The following is an 18,981-nucleotide window of genomic DNA, read 5'->3' on the forward strand; positions in this document are numbered from 1 at the left end:
CTTATAGTGTGTTTAGTGTGATGATGTTTTAATTCTAGTAAGACAGTGTAAAGCACATTGAATTGCCTTGTTGAAATGTGCTATTCAAATTAACTTGCCTTGCCTATAAAGGAAAAAACAATCTGGTGAGTCATAAACAGATTTATTTTGTTACATAGTATAAAGTTTATAAAAATAATATTATACAATCATTTTTTAAATATCGTAAAAGCAGTTAGAAAGATCCAGACCACTTGTTCAAAGAGAATTAGGACACAAATTAAATAAATAAAAAGATGGTACAAAATACAATAATATTTCAAATGGAGGAGAGCTGCTGATCATAGAATAATTATAATCCTAAATTAAATGGTTGAATAATCATGATCTTCCAGATGACATCGCAAACAGAAAATCAACTGTCATATTTCAAAGTATACAAAAATGGCAAAATGAAAAATATTTTATTTTCTAAATATGCTTTAGAGCACATTGAGGCAAGTTAAGGATTTCTCTATTACTAGTTAATATGTGAGATTTCTATCAGTTATGCTTCTCGCTCAGTCACAATAAAATGTAACAATTCATGTTATTCAAGTATTCAGTATCAGTATTAAGGCAGTGTTTTTAATACATTCCTGCAAGTAAGAATCAAAGGAATGACCCCATAGGTGCCCCTCATGTCCATTTTTATTCCATAGCATGTTTTCAAATCAAACTAGTATTCAGAAATGGCAAGTTACAATTATGAAAGTATAAAAAAAAGTAATTCCTTGAGATTCACATACAAAAAAGGGCAACATCTTATTACAAGTCCCACTCTCCCTATTTTAGAAGTGTATTTTATTTACATGAAAAATTAAGTGTCCTTTTTCAGTGATAACCCAGATACAGTGATATTCTACTACTTGAAATCATTTGATATTAATTTCCCTTTTCAGTGCAGATTATTTTGTTTTGTATCATTTAGACCAGGCAGACTATAGCTTAAAAGGGAATCACCGCAATTTAAAAAGAAAGGAATGTTTGCTCACTGTTTAGCTGCACTTTTTCTTATATAAAATAAACTGATGACAGTGAAACATTATCGTTTAAAAGAAGGAGCACATCCATTAAACATAATCTAAGAATTGATTTACCAGTCTGCCTTCATCGCAGCATTCACCTGTGCTAACCATGCTCTGGGTGTTTATTGAAAAATGAGATCATGGATGTAGGTTGCCGAAATGAGGCGTCTCTCCAGAGTGGCGTGGCTCAACTGTCACCATGGAGAACCTCAAAGTCAAAGAACTACTGCTGCTCTGGACCGAGAGGAGGTTCTGATACCAGGTCAGGATGCCCCCCCCCCCCCCCCCTGTGTGTGTGTGTGTGTGTGTGTGTGCGTGTGTGTCAGTCATTTTTTAATTCAATTAACTACTTGAACCCTAGCATCTCTATTCTGGAGCCATCATTCGGCAAACATAGCAGGTCTGCAAGCTCAATGCGCTGTGCTGCGACACATAGTGAGCTTGTAGATCGGCTATGTTAGATCAAGATATTTGTATGTATGAGTGAAAACAAGAGGGGGCCTCTAGTATAGAGCCCTTGGGGAACAGTTAACAATTTCTTTGTCTTCAGTTAAACCACTATACTGTGGAATCTTCTGTGGATCTTGCCACTGCTGCCCTGTTGTTTGCGTGCATTACTGCAGCATGAATGGTATAAAACAGCATACTGTCCATATCTTTGTCATCCTTCCCGAAGAAGGCCCCTCTCCTTAGGGCGTCGATGACCGAAGTGTTACAACAGGCAACGAGCACGCTCACCCCTACCTCTTTGTAATCCTTGACCAGCCCATTAAAGGTGACTGATCCCGCCGAGTCCATGAAGGGAATGGCTGAGCAGTCTAAGACGATTGTGTGGAAATCCAGTTCTCTTTGAACTAGTGCAATACTGACTTCTCCATTGGTTTTATCTGATGCAGCTGCGTCTTGTTTAGCGACCAACTCTTTGGCCCTCTTCTCTGCCTTTCTCTTTCGCGTCAACTCCAAGAAAGGGTCCATTCCAACAGCCTTGTAGAGGGACTTGAGGAATGAGTCCTTGTTTGCGTAGTACAGGGGAGACTGGAAGCGGAACACCTGAACACGAGAGGGGGCTGTGAGGTGCTTGTACTCCTCCATGTCCTCATAAAAGTCAGTATCATCAGCCCGGCCAAGGAGAGAAACCTTTAAGAGAGACAGATTAGAATAGATAGTTCAGACGTTTGCCCTTAAAAGGATCTTACATTAGTGAATTATATCGTTTTCTGTACTTGGTTTACAATGCTTTGGTTTATGAGCATCACATGGGGTTATAACATGTACTGTAGACCAGTGTATATCAACCTTTTTTGTGCCAAGGCACACCTGGCATAGCCAAATGATCCCAGGGCACACCTATATATACGGTATATATATATATATAATTATATGTATATATATATACACACACACACACACTAGGGGTGTGCCGATACACTAATTTCATGAAACAATACAATACGATATTGGGCACACAACTTCGATACGATACGCACTTTTTTATTATGAAATCATATGGGGGAGAAAAAAAGCAAATGCAAACAAATATTTCTGTTTTTGCATTATTCAGACATGCAAACTTGTAGCTTTTCAGCTTCCACTAGCCGTTTTGAATCCAAATAGGAAAATAGTGTGACACCTGACCCGAAAAAAAATAGCATGTTGTCACCCTTTTCACCTCAGGGCTGTTTTGTAAAAAAAAAAAAAAAAAAAAAAAAAATCTTTTTTTTTTTTTTTTTTCAAAATTATATTTTTTCAAACCTTCTTCAAACGGCGCGGCACACCTCAGCAGTAGCCCCGGCCCAAAATTGGGACGTTTGCCAGGGTTGATATACACTGCTGTAGACAACAATTAGCATGAAGTGACCTAGTACATACAGTAACACTGAATAGTGACTGAATTCATTATGATTTCCAGTGTATAAAAAATACCTTTCTTTCCAGTCCTTAAATAATAGCTAGGAGACAGACAATAGATAGATTGATATGAAGACAGACATAGACAGATAAGTATTTGCACAAACGTACGTGGAAAGACAGACAGACAGACAGCGAGTCTAATCAAAAAACATATTAAAATGACCTTAGCGTTCTGGGTCTGATAGATGACACAGAGCATGGAAAACACGATTCCGACCAAGAGGCCCAACTCGACACTGATGAGTGCCGAGGACGCCATGGTGACCAGCCAGACTATGGCGTCGATCTTGCTGGTGCGCCACTTTGACGGGACGTCCCGGAACTTCCTGAGAGCTCCCCTCAGGCTGACGATGATGATGCAGGCGAGGACGCACTTCTGGAGGGCGTAGAAGTAAGGAGCAAAAAACAGGAGGACAAGAAGGACGACAAGAGCACTGACCAAGCTGGATACCTATGAGAGAGAAGGTTTGAACATGGCTTTCATTGGTCAAGGCTGTGTCCAGCTGTCTTTTCATTAAAACACACAAACAACCACAACAAGGCAAGGTACCCACTCACATTCATACCCTCAGTAAACCCACTCTTTAACATTTGAGGAAATCATTGATTAACCCCCACCCCACAGTAAAATAAAAGTGACAAAGGGTTTCCTTCTATGAGGAAACTATACATTTTATTTTATCTGCTTGACAGACAAGTAGTCTGGCGAGTAGGACTTCATTATATAGACTCATAAGACCTGCTCGGTCAAAAGGTGTTGACTTAATGAGTAGCCACGTTAACAGGGCCAGCCGGACCCACTAAACAAAGACAACATTTGTTTAGGGCCCTGAGATTGGTTTGGGGTCGCCTCTTTCCAAGTTAATAATTTGTGCACAATGTGCAAAATGTATGTTTCACTCCTCCCAGATATGATTACAATTTGAATACTATCTGTGATAATTCTACCATTTGAACCACTTTCAACCTGGCATCCCTATTCTGGGCATATCATTATAGGCAAAAAACATCTAAATGTTCCAAAAAACTTCCCAAAATAGCAAAACAACAAGCTCACAACACACTATTTTGATATTTTTTTTAAAGTATCAAATATATCTATTGCTACATATTTAATAGTGTCACTGTGTGCTACTTTTGTATTAATATAAGCTTGTACATGTAGATAGGCTGTTTTCCGGCTATTTTGCCCAACACAGGCATGCAACTTAGTATAAATCACCCTTAATAATGACCTCAGTAACGATGAACAAATCAGATTAGCACAAGAAATGGGAGCAGCTGGGGTGGAGGTGGGTTTTAATAGGGAGAGCTTGCAGGCAGCCATACAGATGCTGTGGCATCATTAACAGGAAGATGAAATTCCAATGAATGACCATCAGCTGATGCGGGTGGGGCAATTGGGCTTTATTATCTTGAACTGCCTGACCTAAGGCTATGCTCTATTTTCAGTCTTTTTTTTTTAGAGTGATTAATAGCTTTTCATGTGGATCCATCTATATCTGTATTCTATTTTTAGCTACATGAGAACGTAATTTCACCCTGCTATCGAGTCATTATTATTAATGATTATTAACCTTATCTTACTTTATCATACTGTTATGACTCTGTCATAAAACTTCCTGATAGTTAGGAGGCACAGTATAATAGAGACATTGGGTCAAATTTCTACACTGTCTAATACAGTGGTTCTCAAAGTGGATTTCAGGGACTCTTTGGGTTCCTTTACGGGGGTCTAAATTGACCCTTACAAGTATGTAACTCCGTGTACAAATGGAACCAAATAGACCCGTTCCATTTGTACACTGTCTGAGTTAAGGGGAGACCTTGAAATGTAAAAGTTTGAGAACCATTGGTCTAATAAATGAGTGAATTGGTAGCTGAAGCGTCGACCACATAGTTACAATTTCATCTGTTTGATTCTGGTTAGACACCTGCATATTGTGTATGCATATATGTCTTCTTCCCTCCCAGCACTCAGTTTCCTGTCTTTCAATGCTGTCCTTTCTTTAACCACTTAAACCCTTTTTACTTTGTGGTACGTCAAGTAGACAAAATATGTAGGCAGTGTTTGCCTACTTTCGCCAAATGTTCACCTAGGGTTCGTGTGGCTAAGCAAAAACTGCCTAAAAAGAATCATCTTAACCCATTTTGGGCGTGAACCCCTATTTGTAACTATACCTTTCAGGACGGGGACCCCTTTTGGGGTTCTTGTTGCTATGTACAGTATATAGCAACATACATTTGTTGTAATTTTTGAATAAATATTTGAAGTTTTTCAGAAAACTTATGTCAGGATTTAGAAGGCGTTTTTAGAATTGGCCTCCACTATTGAATGCAGTGGTTCTCAAAGTGGATTCCAGGGACTCTCTGGGTTCCTTTAGGGGGGGTTCTAAATGGACCCTTACAAGTCTGTAACTCTGACAGTATACAAATAGAACCAACAGGTCCATTTGGTTCCATTTGTATACTGCTAGAGTTAAGGGGATACCCTGAAATGCTAAAGTTTGAGAACCAGTGGAATACAGCATAAATGCCTCAAGAATACCCTTTTGCTGTTGATTAAAACGGCGTATCACCTGTGTTTGGCAGCCTGTTGAGTCCTTCACCATGGTTTTGGCCAGTGCCGCACTGGTGGTGAAACAGTGGAAGAAGGAGGGGATGATGTTGCAGCAGCCGATGGCCAGCATCTCCTGGTTGGGACGAACCGTGTAGCCGTTCTTTTTAGCAAACATCTCCGACAGCGACACAGTGAAGGCAAAACTGAGAGCAAAAAATTAAAAGTGAGTACATGTGCCATGTACACATCACAGATCACAGCCCCACAGTGAGATCCTCAGGCAGGGCCCTTCTGGTTATACCAAATTCTAGACTCAAGACAAAAGGCAATAGGGCTTTTGCAGCCATGGCCCCTACTTTGAAATGGCCTGCCCGAGGAGGTCAGTCTATCAAATTCAATGTTCTCATTCAAGTTTCCAACTTTTTAAATCACACTTACAGACTTCCTTTTACTACCTGTTTTAGTTTTCTTCGTATCTTAATTTTGTGTGACTTTTACCCCACATAGTTTGCAGGTTAAAACTCAATCAACAACAGAATTTTCAGTAACGTAACATACATCCATATGATTATGACTTTAGATACTAAACAATATTGAAAACCTTTCTTTCTTTTTTGTTTGTTCCCAGAGCTATCTAACAGAAGGACACTCCCACATAATATGTAAAGATTTTCCTATTTGATTCAAATCACATATAGGATACAGTTTGGAGAAGTAGTTCATCATAAAATGCCATTTTGGTTTCCGATAAGTTTGATATATTGAAGTCGAGGCTAATTCATTTATGATATAGATTTCTATTATCTTCTTGTGTTCTGTTTGAAATGTTTCTCGCACTATTTTTCACACACTTTCTTACGGCCGATTATCTGTTGACTGTTCTTATCGTGTCTATTATTCAGATGTACTGTGATTTGTGAGTTTGTGAGTTGAGTCATGCTGCTATCCAAATTTCCCACGTGGAGCTGAACTGAACTGAACTGAACTGAACTGAACTGAACTGAACTGAACTGAACTGAACTCACATGCACACACACGCACATGCACTCGCACAAACAAACATGTAACTACACACATGGTGATAACTGGACATACCAGTACCATACCTAATAACTGCCAGAGGAATAGCATCCAGTGCCACACGTGGCATCAGGTCGAAATCAGGCACCTTTGGGGCGATGAAACCTGTTGGGATGTGACCAGAAACGCTGGAGCTATATTGGCCGTTCAGATCCCCAAAATGACTGGCCAGGGTGGCTCCTGCCACTACTACCAACTCAGTGGGTAGCGGGATCTTTAGACGATCCTTGTAGCGCTCCTGGATCTCCTTCCCTGCCACTAGGAAAAGGGAATATGAATAAGAATAAGGTAATAAATAAAGTGCTTCATGCTCTAGGACAATGGTTCTCAAAGTGGGGTCCAGGGACCCCCAAGGGTCCTTCAGGGGATTCCAGGGGGTCCACAGCCTAATGTGTTAACTTAGCATGAAATCAGTTTAACCACTTTAACCCTATACATCAGCTATTTGTAAATAGCCGGTCTGCACGTACAAGCTTGTAGATCGCCTTTTAGAGCAGTTAAAACATTTTAACAACACAAATCTTGCATGCGGGTCCCTGGCACAAAATATTTTCAGATTGCGGTCTTCGGCCAAATACATAACAATTTGGGGTCCTTGACATGAAAAGGTTTCGGAACCACTGCTCTAGGAGAACATGACATATTTGATGAAGTATTTACCCAAGATGAAGATACAGATTGCACTGGTGATGAGGTCACAGAAGTTGGTGTTATGAATGTTGGCGAAGATGTTGTACCAGGTATAGATGACTGTTCCATAGCCCTGGTGGCGGGGAATCTTCAGACCCAGAAGGTACTTGGCCTGTACGGTCAAGATGGTGAAAGAGGCTCCAGTGGCGAAGCCATCCAGCATGGGGGCGGAAAGGTAAACGGAGACAAAGCCTAGCCTGAACACGGCCATCATGATCTGGAGAGACGGTGGGGTTGGTGGTTGAGGAAGGAGTGAGAAGACAGTGGACGATGAGATGGGGACATGGGGAGGGAAAAGGACATACAGAAAGTTAAGAATATAAAGAAATATAAGAAAACTTGTTTTTATGTAGCACTGACAGTAATCATAAATTATGGAAGTCATGCAGGATAAAGTAATGAGAGATACAGGTATAAAATGGCTTTCTAAACAGGCAGGTACGACGTTGCCAATCTTTGGGTCCTCACAACACCACACCGGTTAGAGTGTTGTGAGAGGGGGATGTTTGTGTGCTGACTTGTTAAATGCTAAGCCTGTGTGGTTGTTTTATTGCTTTTATCTTTGTGTTTCTTGCAATGTGTATGTTTATACAATGAAAAGGTTTGTTACATTGTCAGGTGTGTACCGTCCCTTGCTGTGAGACAGTGCAAGGGGGTCCAGTTAAGTGTATCCATGTAAATTGGAGGAATATGAGTATTTTATGTGCAAATGTGAATGAAAATGACTTTATACATTTTTGCATGTGATTCTGGATAACATTCTACATTTAGGTTGTGACATTCAGTGTACTTCTGCAGTTGATGATGGGCATGGCCATTGTGAGCCAAATTAAAGTGTACACCTGGTAATGTAGTTTGTTTATTTGTGCTTTTAATATTGCATTGTTTATAGTGGTAAGAAGAGTGCAGAGCTGGTCAGCTGGCCTTATGTTCGTTTGTCTGTTTGTCAAACCATATCGGGTAACCAGCTGCTTGAGCTCCCCTTTGTGTTGGGCTGCCATAAAGGTGAGGGGCTTGTTGGTACACTGTTTGGACTGCCATGTAACTAAGGCGTTTGGCCTTACTTGGTTTGTAGTGATTTGTTACGTTGCGTTGTTGAGTTGCAGTGGGTGCTAAGTCTAGGGTGCTGTGTTTAAGTGCGTGATCTATTCCCCTCTCTAAGCCCGCAGCCACAGGAGTGGAGCACAAGCCAGCTGGTCAGTCTGTGTAGCAACAATTAGGGGATTTGTTATGTTGTATGTCATTGCTCATCCAGTATTCTAAACGAATTTGGTATAAAACTGACTTTTATTAAAATTCCATATTTGTACCAAATAAAGATTTATAAATTTTTCCTATTCTACTTGAGAATTCTGCCTGTTCATTGTTTATCGGGGTAACCTACGTACAGTAAAGCCATACCTGGTAGATGCCGGCTAGGAATGTGATGGCCACTGCTACACTGATGGCATAACATTCCTTGCCGCACTTCGACCCCAGTCCCAGTTCAGTGAGATTGGTACCCTCAGTACTGTTCAACATGCCAGGATCGATAGCATTGGTGATGGAATCCTCATTGGGAAAAGCCAGATCCACCTCCCTGTACACTACCTATAGAGGCAAAGGGAATCATCGGTCATGAATCCAAATAAACCTGAATTAACACTTAAATGGCAAATTATCTGCATGACTGCATTACTACAGCACCTTTATCCAAAGCATTTACATTGCATTACATTCACACTCACACACTGATAACTGTTGGTAGCAACCATGAAAGGCACCACTCTAGTCAGGAGCAGTTAGGGCTACAGCGTCTTGCTCAGGGCACTTTGACACCCAGGAATTGAACCGGGTTCCCAAACGGCCTCTATACCTCCTGTGCCACAGCTACCCCTAAAGCTGACCTTAAAGCTGCACTTTAAAATGTATATAAAATATGATCAATGCAGAGCTTCAGTTACACTGTCAATATGGGATCTCAAAACTCCCACGCCAACTTTCTCTCTCCATGCAGAACAATTACCTGGCCAACCATGAGGCTCATGAGGCTGAAGATTCCCACAGACACATGTCTGGACGTCCCCATGAAGAAGTAGATGATGTTGGCAAAGAACGAGGTGTACAAGCCATAGATGGGGTCAACACCTGCCAGAAGACAATAGGCGATAGCCTGGGGCACCAGGATGATCCCCACAATCAACCCAGACATCAGATCTCCCCACACGTATTCCCGAAGCTTGTACTTTGGCAGCCAGCGCACCACAGGGAAGAACCCAGTTAAAGTTGCTCGAACTCTGGGCACGGAGCATGTCACCCCCTGCTTAACTTTGGATCTCAGGGCGGAGAGTGGAGTATGGCGCAGGCGAACATGCCGTTCCAGGTGAGGATGAGGTGGAGGTGAGTTGGATTCCGTGGCCTTGCTGGTGGCGTCCTCCATGACCTAGTTGAGTTGACAATGGTTGTGTAGATGTAGGGGTTGTGTGTAGAGCTGATGACAGGGTGGTTTAGCCGTGCTCCTGTGAGATCATATAGAAAGAGGGTCATTACTGTAAGATGGAGAGAGTTGAGAATGAGGACAGGCAGACAGAGTTAGTGAGTAGTGTTAAGGTTAGAAAGTTAATGGTGCTGAGAACCTTTGATGACATGTTATCCTCATGTCCTTACTCCTGAAGGAAAACAATAATTAAACAGACCCTGTGATAGCTTTCACCTCAACACAACCATATGTGACACCAACCAAATATACCTTTTTGGTTAAACTTATAACAGCTACACTGATTCATCAGGCCCAAGATTAAATATCTGCAGCAAGTTCTAGCATTCAATTCTAATGGCTATTACAAAATGTAGTTGTCAAATCTGATTGTCAGTGGCATTCTCAAGCAATGCAGGCATTCCCCATAGAGCAAAGCTACAGTGTCTTATTGGATACTATGACAAGTATTACAGTTTATAATTCTACTGTAAAACCTGGACATTATTTGGCAACATGGGTTCCTTTGCTAGATTTGTCCCCATAGGATTTAACATTTCTGCAAAAAACAACAACCTCTGTGGTTACCTTAAGTTAGACATTTAGTTCTACTATAGTATAATATAATAGTAACAAATAGTAGTAACCAACACCTGGCTGTAATATTTCAACTGTGAAGTCGTTACTACGTTGTTGTTCGTTGTTTTTTTCACTTTCTTACATTGTTCACTAGAGACCATGCCTTCAAACAATACATCATTTTGGGTTATTTATTGAATATGAAATAGAAAAGCCATACAAAGCTCAAATGACAGGTAGACAAGGCAAGGTACTGTGGCAAACGGGGAGGGGAAAAGGGAGTAGTTAGCTATCAAAAGGTGACTGGAGGGCCGAGGCGGGAGGAGCTATGATCAGATGGATTAGTGACAGGTGAACGAGGAAGAGCCGTTATCAGATGGAAGATGAGTTGGTTTAAGGGACTGCCTCTTTCTTTGGTGTTTCGCCCGGGTGGGCGTGGTCATGTGCCTAAACCTAACCTTACAGAAAATATGCCTTAACTCAGTGGTTCCCATGACTTTTTTGGTCGTGGCCCAAAAGAGGAATTTGTCCTCCCGAGACCCAAGCTAGTGAAAATAGCCGATCTACAAGCTCACAACGCGTCGCGATGCGACGCGTTGTGAGCTTGTAGATCGGCTATTTTCACTACTTCTAATGTAAAGTTAAAAAAAAGGTTATTTACTTGCGAGTCGCGGACCCACTGTTTGGGAACCACTGCCTTAACCTAATCTCAAAACCACGCCCACCTGGGCGAAACACCAAAGAAAGAGGGAGTCCCAGTTGGTTACAGCAGTGGGCCCCGGCCCACAGGTTGAGAATCACTGGCGGTTACTATAAGGGAGGGGAGGAGTTGTTATCAGGTGAGATTGAAATCAGGATGAGAGTGATATCAGGTGTTATCAGTTGTTATCAGTTGTCATCAGTTTACTGATTAGATTAGCAGGGGAGAAGGTGTTATCAGATGCTTTGTTACAAGGCGTGGTCTTCTCTCTTCAACGTACATTGTTCCAACTCTGTAACAAAATGTAGGAATCTACCCAATTTTTTTGCAACATTTTCTTAATGTATCCAAACTCCCTAATGCAAAAAATCCATTCGAATCTGAGGTGGGAACCCATGATGCAGGTAACTTCCAAGTTGAACTACAAGTCATACCCATAACACAGTATGGAGCTGATTAGTAATTTCCCCCTTTAGTTGACATTGCCATCTAATGCTTAGAGAGGTTGAACCCTACTGATTTTGGTGACCCCATGGTCTTTCCTTTAGCGCCACCCTTAGGCTAAAACTTCCACTTGCACACAAGATAATCAAAAGTGACTTGTGGACAGATTTGCACAAATCTTTGTGGAAAGGTTGGTCATGGGCCAAGGCAAACTGATTAACTTTTTACTCTGACTGGGCAAAGAGTGGGTGGCCTATCACAAAAAAAAGGACATTTGAGAACAGATTATCATGGGGCAAAGAAGAACTGATTAACTTTTCATGCTGACTGGTCAAAAAAGGCACATCAATCCACCATTCATCATTCATCCATGCACTGTAACACGGTGAACTTTGTTTTTCATGAGACAATGAATAACTGATTAACTTTTCACACAGGTTTGTCCACAATGGGCCGCTTCTGTATTTTTTTTGTTTAGTTTTATGTTAATTATGCTAGTCTACACGTTCACATCTAATAAATTAATAATACAATGCTTTGATATACAGCTTAGTAATGTAAATATTTAACCTTTTCTCAAAAGGGGATGTGGCAGTATGCTTAGCATCACAAAACTTAGAGCAGTACAGCGATCTAAGGGAGCAACCATAGGGAGCAACAAAACAGCCCAAGGGGCCATTAGCAGGGCGTTTAGACTCTGATCCTTGTTCTTTAAAAAAAATCTTATATAGGCTTATTAGCCTACTACTTTCAAGAAAATCTTTCCTTTGAGTAACAGATCCATAAACCATTCCATCAAAACCATAAAAATAACTGTCTGTGTTCTGTACCTTTTGACATCTCCACCATAATGTTATGGCCAAGTGCAGTTACCACGCACTTGGTGGGTGCAGAGCTAGCTAAGCCTGTGCTGAAGTCACTTTAGTTAGAATGTAAAATTGCCCAAGGTCTCAATGTGTTTTCTGTGATGGACATTTATGGAATGTGCTTGTTAATAGTTGACTTTTTGGAGAAGTAATAGATCAGTTATAGAGTTAATAGCAAAGTATGGTATGGTATTAATTGCAGTATACTGAACTAGTTAAGTTGTACAATGCTTTGTTTCCAGTGTATTCATCTGTTACAATATGCATACATCTTTAAAATCACAAGATTTAGCTTCCTAATACATAGTCTATTCCTTATTAAACCACTATTACCCTGGTGTTTAAAATACTGTAATGCAGTTATCCCATGTAAGAAATCGAAATGATGGGCAGCAGGTGTTATGTCATAATAGCATTTGTGTAAGACATAACATCTCAAAATCACTCAATAAATTGAAAAAAATTATAGTATTAATTTGAACAGTTTGACTGCCAAAAATAAATTCATTGCTCTGTGAAGCACGAAATAGTCAGCAAGGCATATGTGGTGTGCCCCTATAATCATTTTATATTTGCCTGATAGACAATTAAGGCTGGGCGATATGATTTCAAATCAATCACGATTATTTGAAACTTTTTCCTCGATTACGATTAATGAGCGATATTTTTAAGTGAAAAGCGTTGTGAGCTTGTAGATCATCTATTTTCACTATTTGTGTATGCCACCATTTGTACAATGAAGTATAATACAGGGTAAAGTGGTTAATCAGACTAATCTATTTAGTTGATTATAAAAAGTGTAGTTGAATTATTTTCTTGTTGATTCGTTGAGAAATGTAAAAAAAATTAAAACGATTATTTTATTAACCTACATGAATAACATGTTAATAATAACTGAATAATTAAGTCAGTTATTGGTTCTAAATATCAGTTTTGATATATTTTCAGTTAATTGACCAGGGCGATTTGATCATTCACCATTGATCATTCACCATTTGGTAGTGGTACCATGGCAACTGCTCTGCACCAGGAGAACTTTTCTGCACCATGACAACCTTTCTGCACCATGGCAGTAAAAGCACTTTGCCCACGCCTGGTGTGGGATGGAGGATAGCTGATTTAAAGGGTAAGACCACTTTGGTAGAGGTTTGGGTTGTGTAGTTACCTTGCCATGATGTAACTCCAAAGGTGGACAAGAAATAAAAAATAATTGCTCCATTGATTTGAAATTGATAATTAAAAATATGCTCCTCATTGACTTACATTGTACGGTAAAACAGCTCTCAAAGTCACTCTTTTAGCATGTAAACGAACACAAACAAAGCTGTTTCAGACAATATAGAACATCATCAAACCCAGTACTGTTTTTTTTTTTTAAATAAAAATGTGAACTTCCTGTTGATTGTAGGCAAGGTAACTACACAATCCAAACCTCTACCAAAGTGGTCTTGCCCTTTAAGCAGTCATGCCTTTTTATGTCTCTTTGTGGCCATGTACCATATTATACACCAAAGTCATGGCAAGCAGCATACAGTCGCACAGAAATATATTTTTTAAATGCAGTAACTGAAAAGTTTTTAGTCATAATCACACTGCTATTCAGATGGTGGAAATCTTACTTGTATTCCATTACATGAGTGCACATGTTTTCAGTGTATATTATGGATTTTATTTTATTTTAATTTTACTAACCATTTCCACAAAACGGGTACTGGACTAGGTTTAATCCATGCCTAAATTATTTTCCTTGAAAGACTATTTAACTCAGTACCAAATGTCCTTAGAAAACCTCCATCTGCAGTTTATCATTGTCTAAGTCCAATATTACACAAGTCACTAGAAGAGGCCATCTTGAGCTCAAAGAGAGGGAGAGGAAAGTTTAGCCAAGATCTCTTTATGGGTTCATAGTCCCTCTAGTCTAGGTCAATACTGCAATTCATGCTTGACATTCATGACATTTTAGGCACTTTCTGTCATTATGGCATTAGGGTTAGGGTTATCATGAACACACTGATCATAATATTTTAGGTAAACACATCCAACATGATCAATAATTGAAAGATTAAATAGAGTGCACCTCCTAGATTGTTGCTATGGTTTGCACCTTGACGTATCAATTTACCCATTCTCAGTAGCAGCTCTGTCTCAGGAGATAACCAGGTCACAACCAAAGTCACAAAAGACTTGACACATCTTATCAGTCTCTGCCATCACAACTACATGAAATCACTGTGATGTGAACATGCACGACACCCCACTTACTGCATCATAAGTATGGTTAGGAGTGCAGCAAGAAGCAACAACTGTCTTATAAGTAGATCAGTGGTTCTCAAAGTAGGGTCCAGGGGTCCTTTTTTTTTATTCTTACATTTTTATCCCGCGATTTTGTAACCCTATTTTTTACACCCAGTGCCAATTCTCTATGTAATCCTGGGCACTACCTTCCCTCTGCCAACCTAGGGAGGCCAGGGCCGAGCTCATGCCTCCTTCAATGCATGAGAGCCAACTGACCTTCTTGTCACCTGACAGGGGAGAGTTTCCCTGGTTGGACGTAGCGCGTGGAAGGAACACGTTATTCCAACCAGTTCCCTTCCCCTCCATCAGGCGCCCCGGCTGGCCAGGGGGAGGCAGTATAGTGACCAGGATTACTGCATGTTTTTGTGAGGGTACCTACCCTAGGAGACACGGGGAGAACATACAAACTCCACACAGAAAGGCCCTTTCGCCAACCCCACCTAGGGTATGGGCACTGATGACGCGGAGGAGAGAACACGCCCCCAGCGCCCACAGCGTCCCCTGCGGGAATCGAACCCAGGACCTTCTAGCTGTGAGGCGACAGCACTACCGACTGTGCCACCGTGCCCCCTGGGGTCCTTGAGGGGGTTCCAGGGGGACCAGCAAAATTAATTAATATAGCATCCAAATCAGTTTAACCACTTTAAACCTATATACAGTACATATTTCAAATAGCCGATCTAATAGGGTCACAACGCGTAGCAACGTGAAGCTTTGTGAGCTTGTTGATGGGCTTTTAACATTTTAACAACACAAATCTTGTATGGGGGACTCAGGCACAAAATATTTTCTGATGGTGGTCTGCGGCCAAATACATTAATTTGGGGGTGCTTGACATGAAAAAGTTTGAGAACCACTGTTATAGATGTTTAAGATCAAGTTTCTTTTGTGTGGCCTTTTGTGAACGTTGATTGTGGTTTTGCAATGGAGACAGATTTTTGTAGCTGTACTGACCTAATGACATACTCTAGTCTTTAGTCTTTTGATAAATAGCTTGAGGCTTTTCCTACACTATAGAAACTCGTTGGGTTTGTTTGGAACTATAGACCCCTTAACAGACGACGTCACACTGATAAGAACCAGTATGCTCGCAATGAAACCCATTCTATCGGGTCTCGCTAGGACACGCCTCACTAGCTAACACACAAGAGGGGGTTGGGGTGTGCTGAAACCAGCGCACCCCAAAACAACAGGTTGGGAATTGATTGCGTGAAACAATCACCTGTGCATCCAGTCTCAATGTTAGTAAACAAATAATTGGTCTATATGTCTAGAATCTAAACTTGTCTTGAGCTTGAGGGACAGTAATTATTTGAATTTGACAAAATAGTAGTACACTACACTGGCATGTGGTTCCCATTTCGCTTTGATGTGCATCACATAAACTAAATGCCCTATTTGTCAGGCATATAGTGTCGGTAAACATGAAAGACCTTTTAAAACGGCACAATGCTCTTGAAGAGCGAAAAGGCACTTCAGCTTACCACATGGCCAGACACTAAGTGTCCACCTAAACACAGCTTCCTTTGAGATAATAACAAATGGCAAACACCTGATTAACTGTCTGACATGGCAAGGCTCACAGCGCCGCAAAGCTTTCAGCAACAAACAAAGAAACAAAAAACTGTATATGTAACCGTGACCGTATCTAATTGAAATTCGCTCTCTTCCATCATGTGATATAACAGCCCCCCATCACTGCTGTGGACTTCAGGAATTGTCGGTGCAGTTAATTTACCTCCTATGGCCAGCTTTTTAGTGCTGCTGCTGGGCTCATTTGGAGTGCTATTGAGTGGTGTTTATACAAAGACCACATCATGTAGCGGCCAATCCACGTGCTCCAAGTGCAAGTTTTATCAGTGAATTGATTTGAGACTAAGCAAACTGTGAAATCAGAACTTCAAACATTGTAAAAGAAAAAAAGAAACCCCACATAAATAGGCCTACTCTACAAATGTGCCATGACATGAATATAAAGGCAGTCACAAGTTGCTACACAAGGATCTTGTCTACAAATGCAAATACAATTATTCACGTTTCGAGCCAACTTTGTGTGTGTTATTGTTTTTGTGAACAAAAGTTCAAATTACTATCTGAAACTTTTTAGATTAACAAGGCCTTGCAGCTACAACACAAACACGATTGTCTGTTGACAAAGATAATCACTCTTTTTCATCCAAAGACAACAACTTTAGGAAATTCACAGTCATTATGTATACTGTGTGTGTGTGTGCGTATATATACATACACATACACATACACATATACATACACATACACATACAAACACATATATACTGTATGTTTATGTATGTAGGTATGTATACACAGAGAGAGAGTTTCATTGATCCTATGAGGGAAGTTCAGTCACCATTTTACAGCAATTACAGTGGTGTGGTCATAAAAAAACAAGAACACATAATAAAAAAAGCCAATCAGACAAAAGGGATAAGAATAAAACGATATGGAGGGCCAAAAAAGAAGGTCAAGAGCATAAAGAGAGAGACAGTCACATTGGTCATTAGTCCACACTGAACCGGACAGAACGCCTGGTACAGCAGTAGAGCGACCGTTGGCATCATTGTACAGCTTCATGGCTAATGGCATGAAGGTTAAAAGACTGACCAAGTATGTTGCCTGTTACTGTCTCATGCTCTACATACATTAGTGCCAAATAAACATACCGTACTCACCAACACAGCTAATGTCACAGAGAAGTAGTGCTGTTTCAATCTGGCTCTGATCACGTCTTTCTACTCTCCCTCTCACACTGTCAACACTTTATAGCTGCTGGTCACCTATTGATGCTCCACTTGATTTGTACTTCTGACTATTCCAGCTCATAAGAGTCTCTCCCTCTCTCTCTCTGTGTGTGTGTGTGTCTGTCTGTCTGTCTGTCTGGCTCGCTGTCTCTCTCTCTGATGTCATCTGAGCGGACAGCCAGAGAGAGTTGTGAGGCTGATGATCTATGTTGGATAAACACAAAGATAAGTGTGGCTCTTTGACCCAACTCATGCTCTTTTCCAGTTGGTTGAATCACCACAAGTGGGTGGGACCGGCTGTCACCTTTAGGGTTAATGTGTGTGTGTGTGTGTGTGTGTGTGTGTGTGTGTGTGTGTGTGTGTGTGTGTGTGTGTGTGTGTGTGTGTGTGTGTGTGTGTGTGTGTGTGTGTGTGTGTGTGTGTGTGTGTGTGTTGCTTGAGAGTACTCCCTTGGGAAAACTAATGTGTATTTGGGCAAGAGGGTAACCCAAGTCAATCTTTGACTGAATGATGAAGCTTATCTGCCCCGTCATAGTGTTACTCCTTTTGAACCTGCGATCCTGCTTTGCAAACTGAAACTGAAGAAGATCCCTGCACATGGATATATGTCACACCGTTTGCATACACCCTATTGAGTGACCTACATAGGTTGTTGGAAGATAGGGCTTATCCCAGGTGCAATAAACACAGAGCATTCACTGCTATCTACCCGTATAGTATACATACGACTAACAGGTCGGTAGCATTTTACTCTCAAACACCTAATCGGTGAAGGCAAAATGTTTCAGGGGTCCCAGGGGATGGTAGTTGTCACCCCCTAGCGTTTGCATTTAAGCTCAAATTCAGTTACTGTACAGTATGTATATTTTCTCCACCTCTGTATGTGTGTGTGTGTGTACCGCATCTATCTACTGTACATGTGATATGACACAGGTTGTAGACACATGTTTTCTTGTCTGCAGCCACACATGTATTAGCCACTTTTAACCTGGCATCCATATTTTGGGCATGTCAACAACAAAAAAAAGTCTTTATATCGAAATTAGCAGATCTGCAAGTTCACAACGCGATGCGATACGTTGTGAGCTTGTAGATTGTTGTGAGCTTGTTGTGTGCCTGTGTATTTTTGAAATAGGGCTTAAGTGGATACTTTTTTGCCACCCTCAAGGTTTTTCTGAAATGACGCTTCTGCCGTAGTATGATTTCTGAACTGCTGAGTGTATCATTTCAAGGTGCCAGGGTCAGCAAGCGAAACCTGTTGTGGTTGAGATGAATGATTAGGAAATTTGGAAATTGTTGGTTGACAAGTAAGCTAAGTGTAAGTGTACAGTAAGTGCAGGTGTGGTGTAGTGTAAGTGTGATGTAAGTGACTGCAACGTTTCTCAGTGCTCAGAGCATTTATCATTGTTTTCAGCATTTTTTTTCTCCGCCAGGTCAGGTAGGTTATTGTGGGCCAGCAATGTCGGGATTTGACAATCAGGATGGAATTTGAAAAATCGATCAGATCCGTCTTGATCACATGAATATAGAGATCATGCGTACTGATTTGCGTGAAATGTGGATAAGATCTGAAGATTTTTGTCAAAGTTGCAG

General features: G+C 40.8%; 1 protein-coding gene across 2 annotated transcripts; it reads right to left on the minus strand.

The window, feature by feature from the left end:
- Nucleotides 1–236: 236 nt before the first annotated feature.
- On the minus strand, nucleotides 237–17,470 carry slc26a1 (solute carrier family 26 member 1). 2 transcript variants are annotated; one of them, XM_080419003.1, is made up of 8 exons: nucleotides 17,320–17,470; nucleotides 9,293–9,785; nucleotides 8,689–8,877; nucleotides 7,258–7,504; nucleotides 6,624–6,855; nucleotides 5,537–5,720; nucleotides 3,121–3,408; nucleotides 237–2,183 (listed from the first exon to the last, which is right to left on the minus strand). In XM_080419003.1, the coding sequence occupies exons 2-8, from the start codon at nucleotides 9,704–9,706 to the stop codon at nucleotides 1,605–1,607; spliced, it is 2,133 nt and encodes a 710-aa protein (XP_080275129.1). In that variant the 5' UTR covers nucleotides 9,707–9,785; nucleotides 17,320–17,470; the 3' UTR covers nucleotides 237–1,604. The 2 variants fall into 2 exon arrangements, with proteins under 2 accessions (XP_080275129.1, XP_080275130.1); XM_080419004.1 differs by having other exon boundaries at nucleotides 17,311–17,470.
- Between the last annotated feature and the right edge of the window lie 1,511 nt (nucleotides 17,471–18,981).

This window comes from Gymnoscopelus braueri, assembly GCF_963280865.1.
Source record: "Gymnoscopelus braueri genome assembly, chromosome: 22".
In the NCBI taxonomy this organism is placed as follows: Eukaryota; Metazoa; Chordata; class Actinopteri; order Myctophiformes; family Myctophidae; genus Gymnoscopelus; species Gymnoscopelus braueri.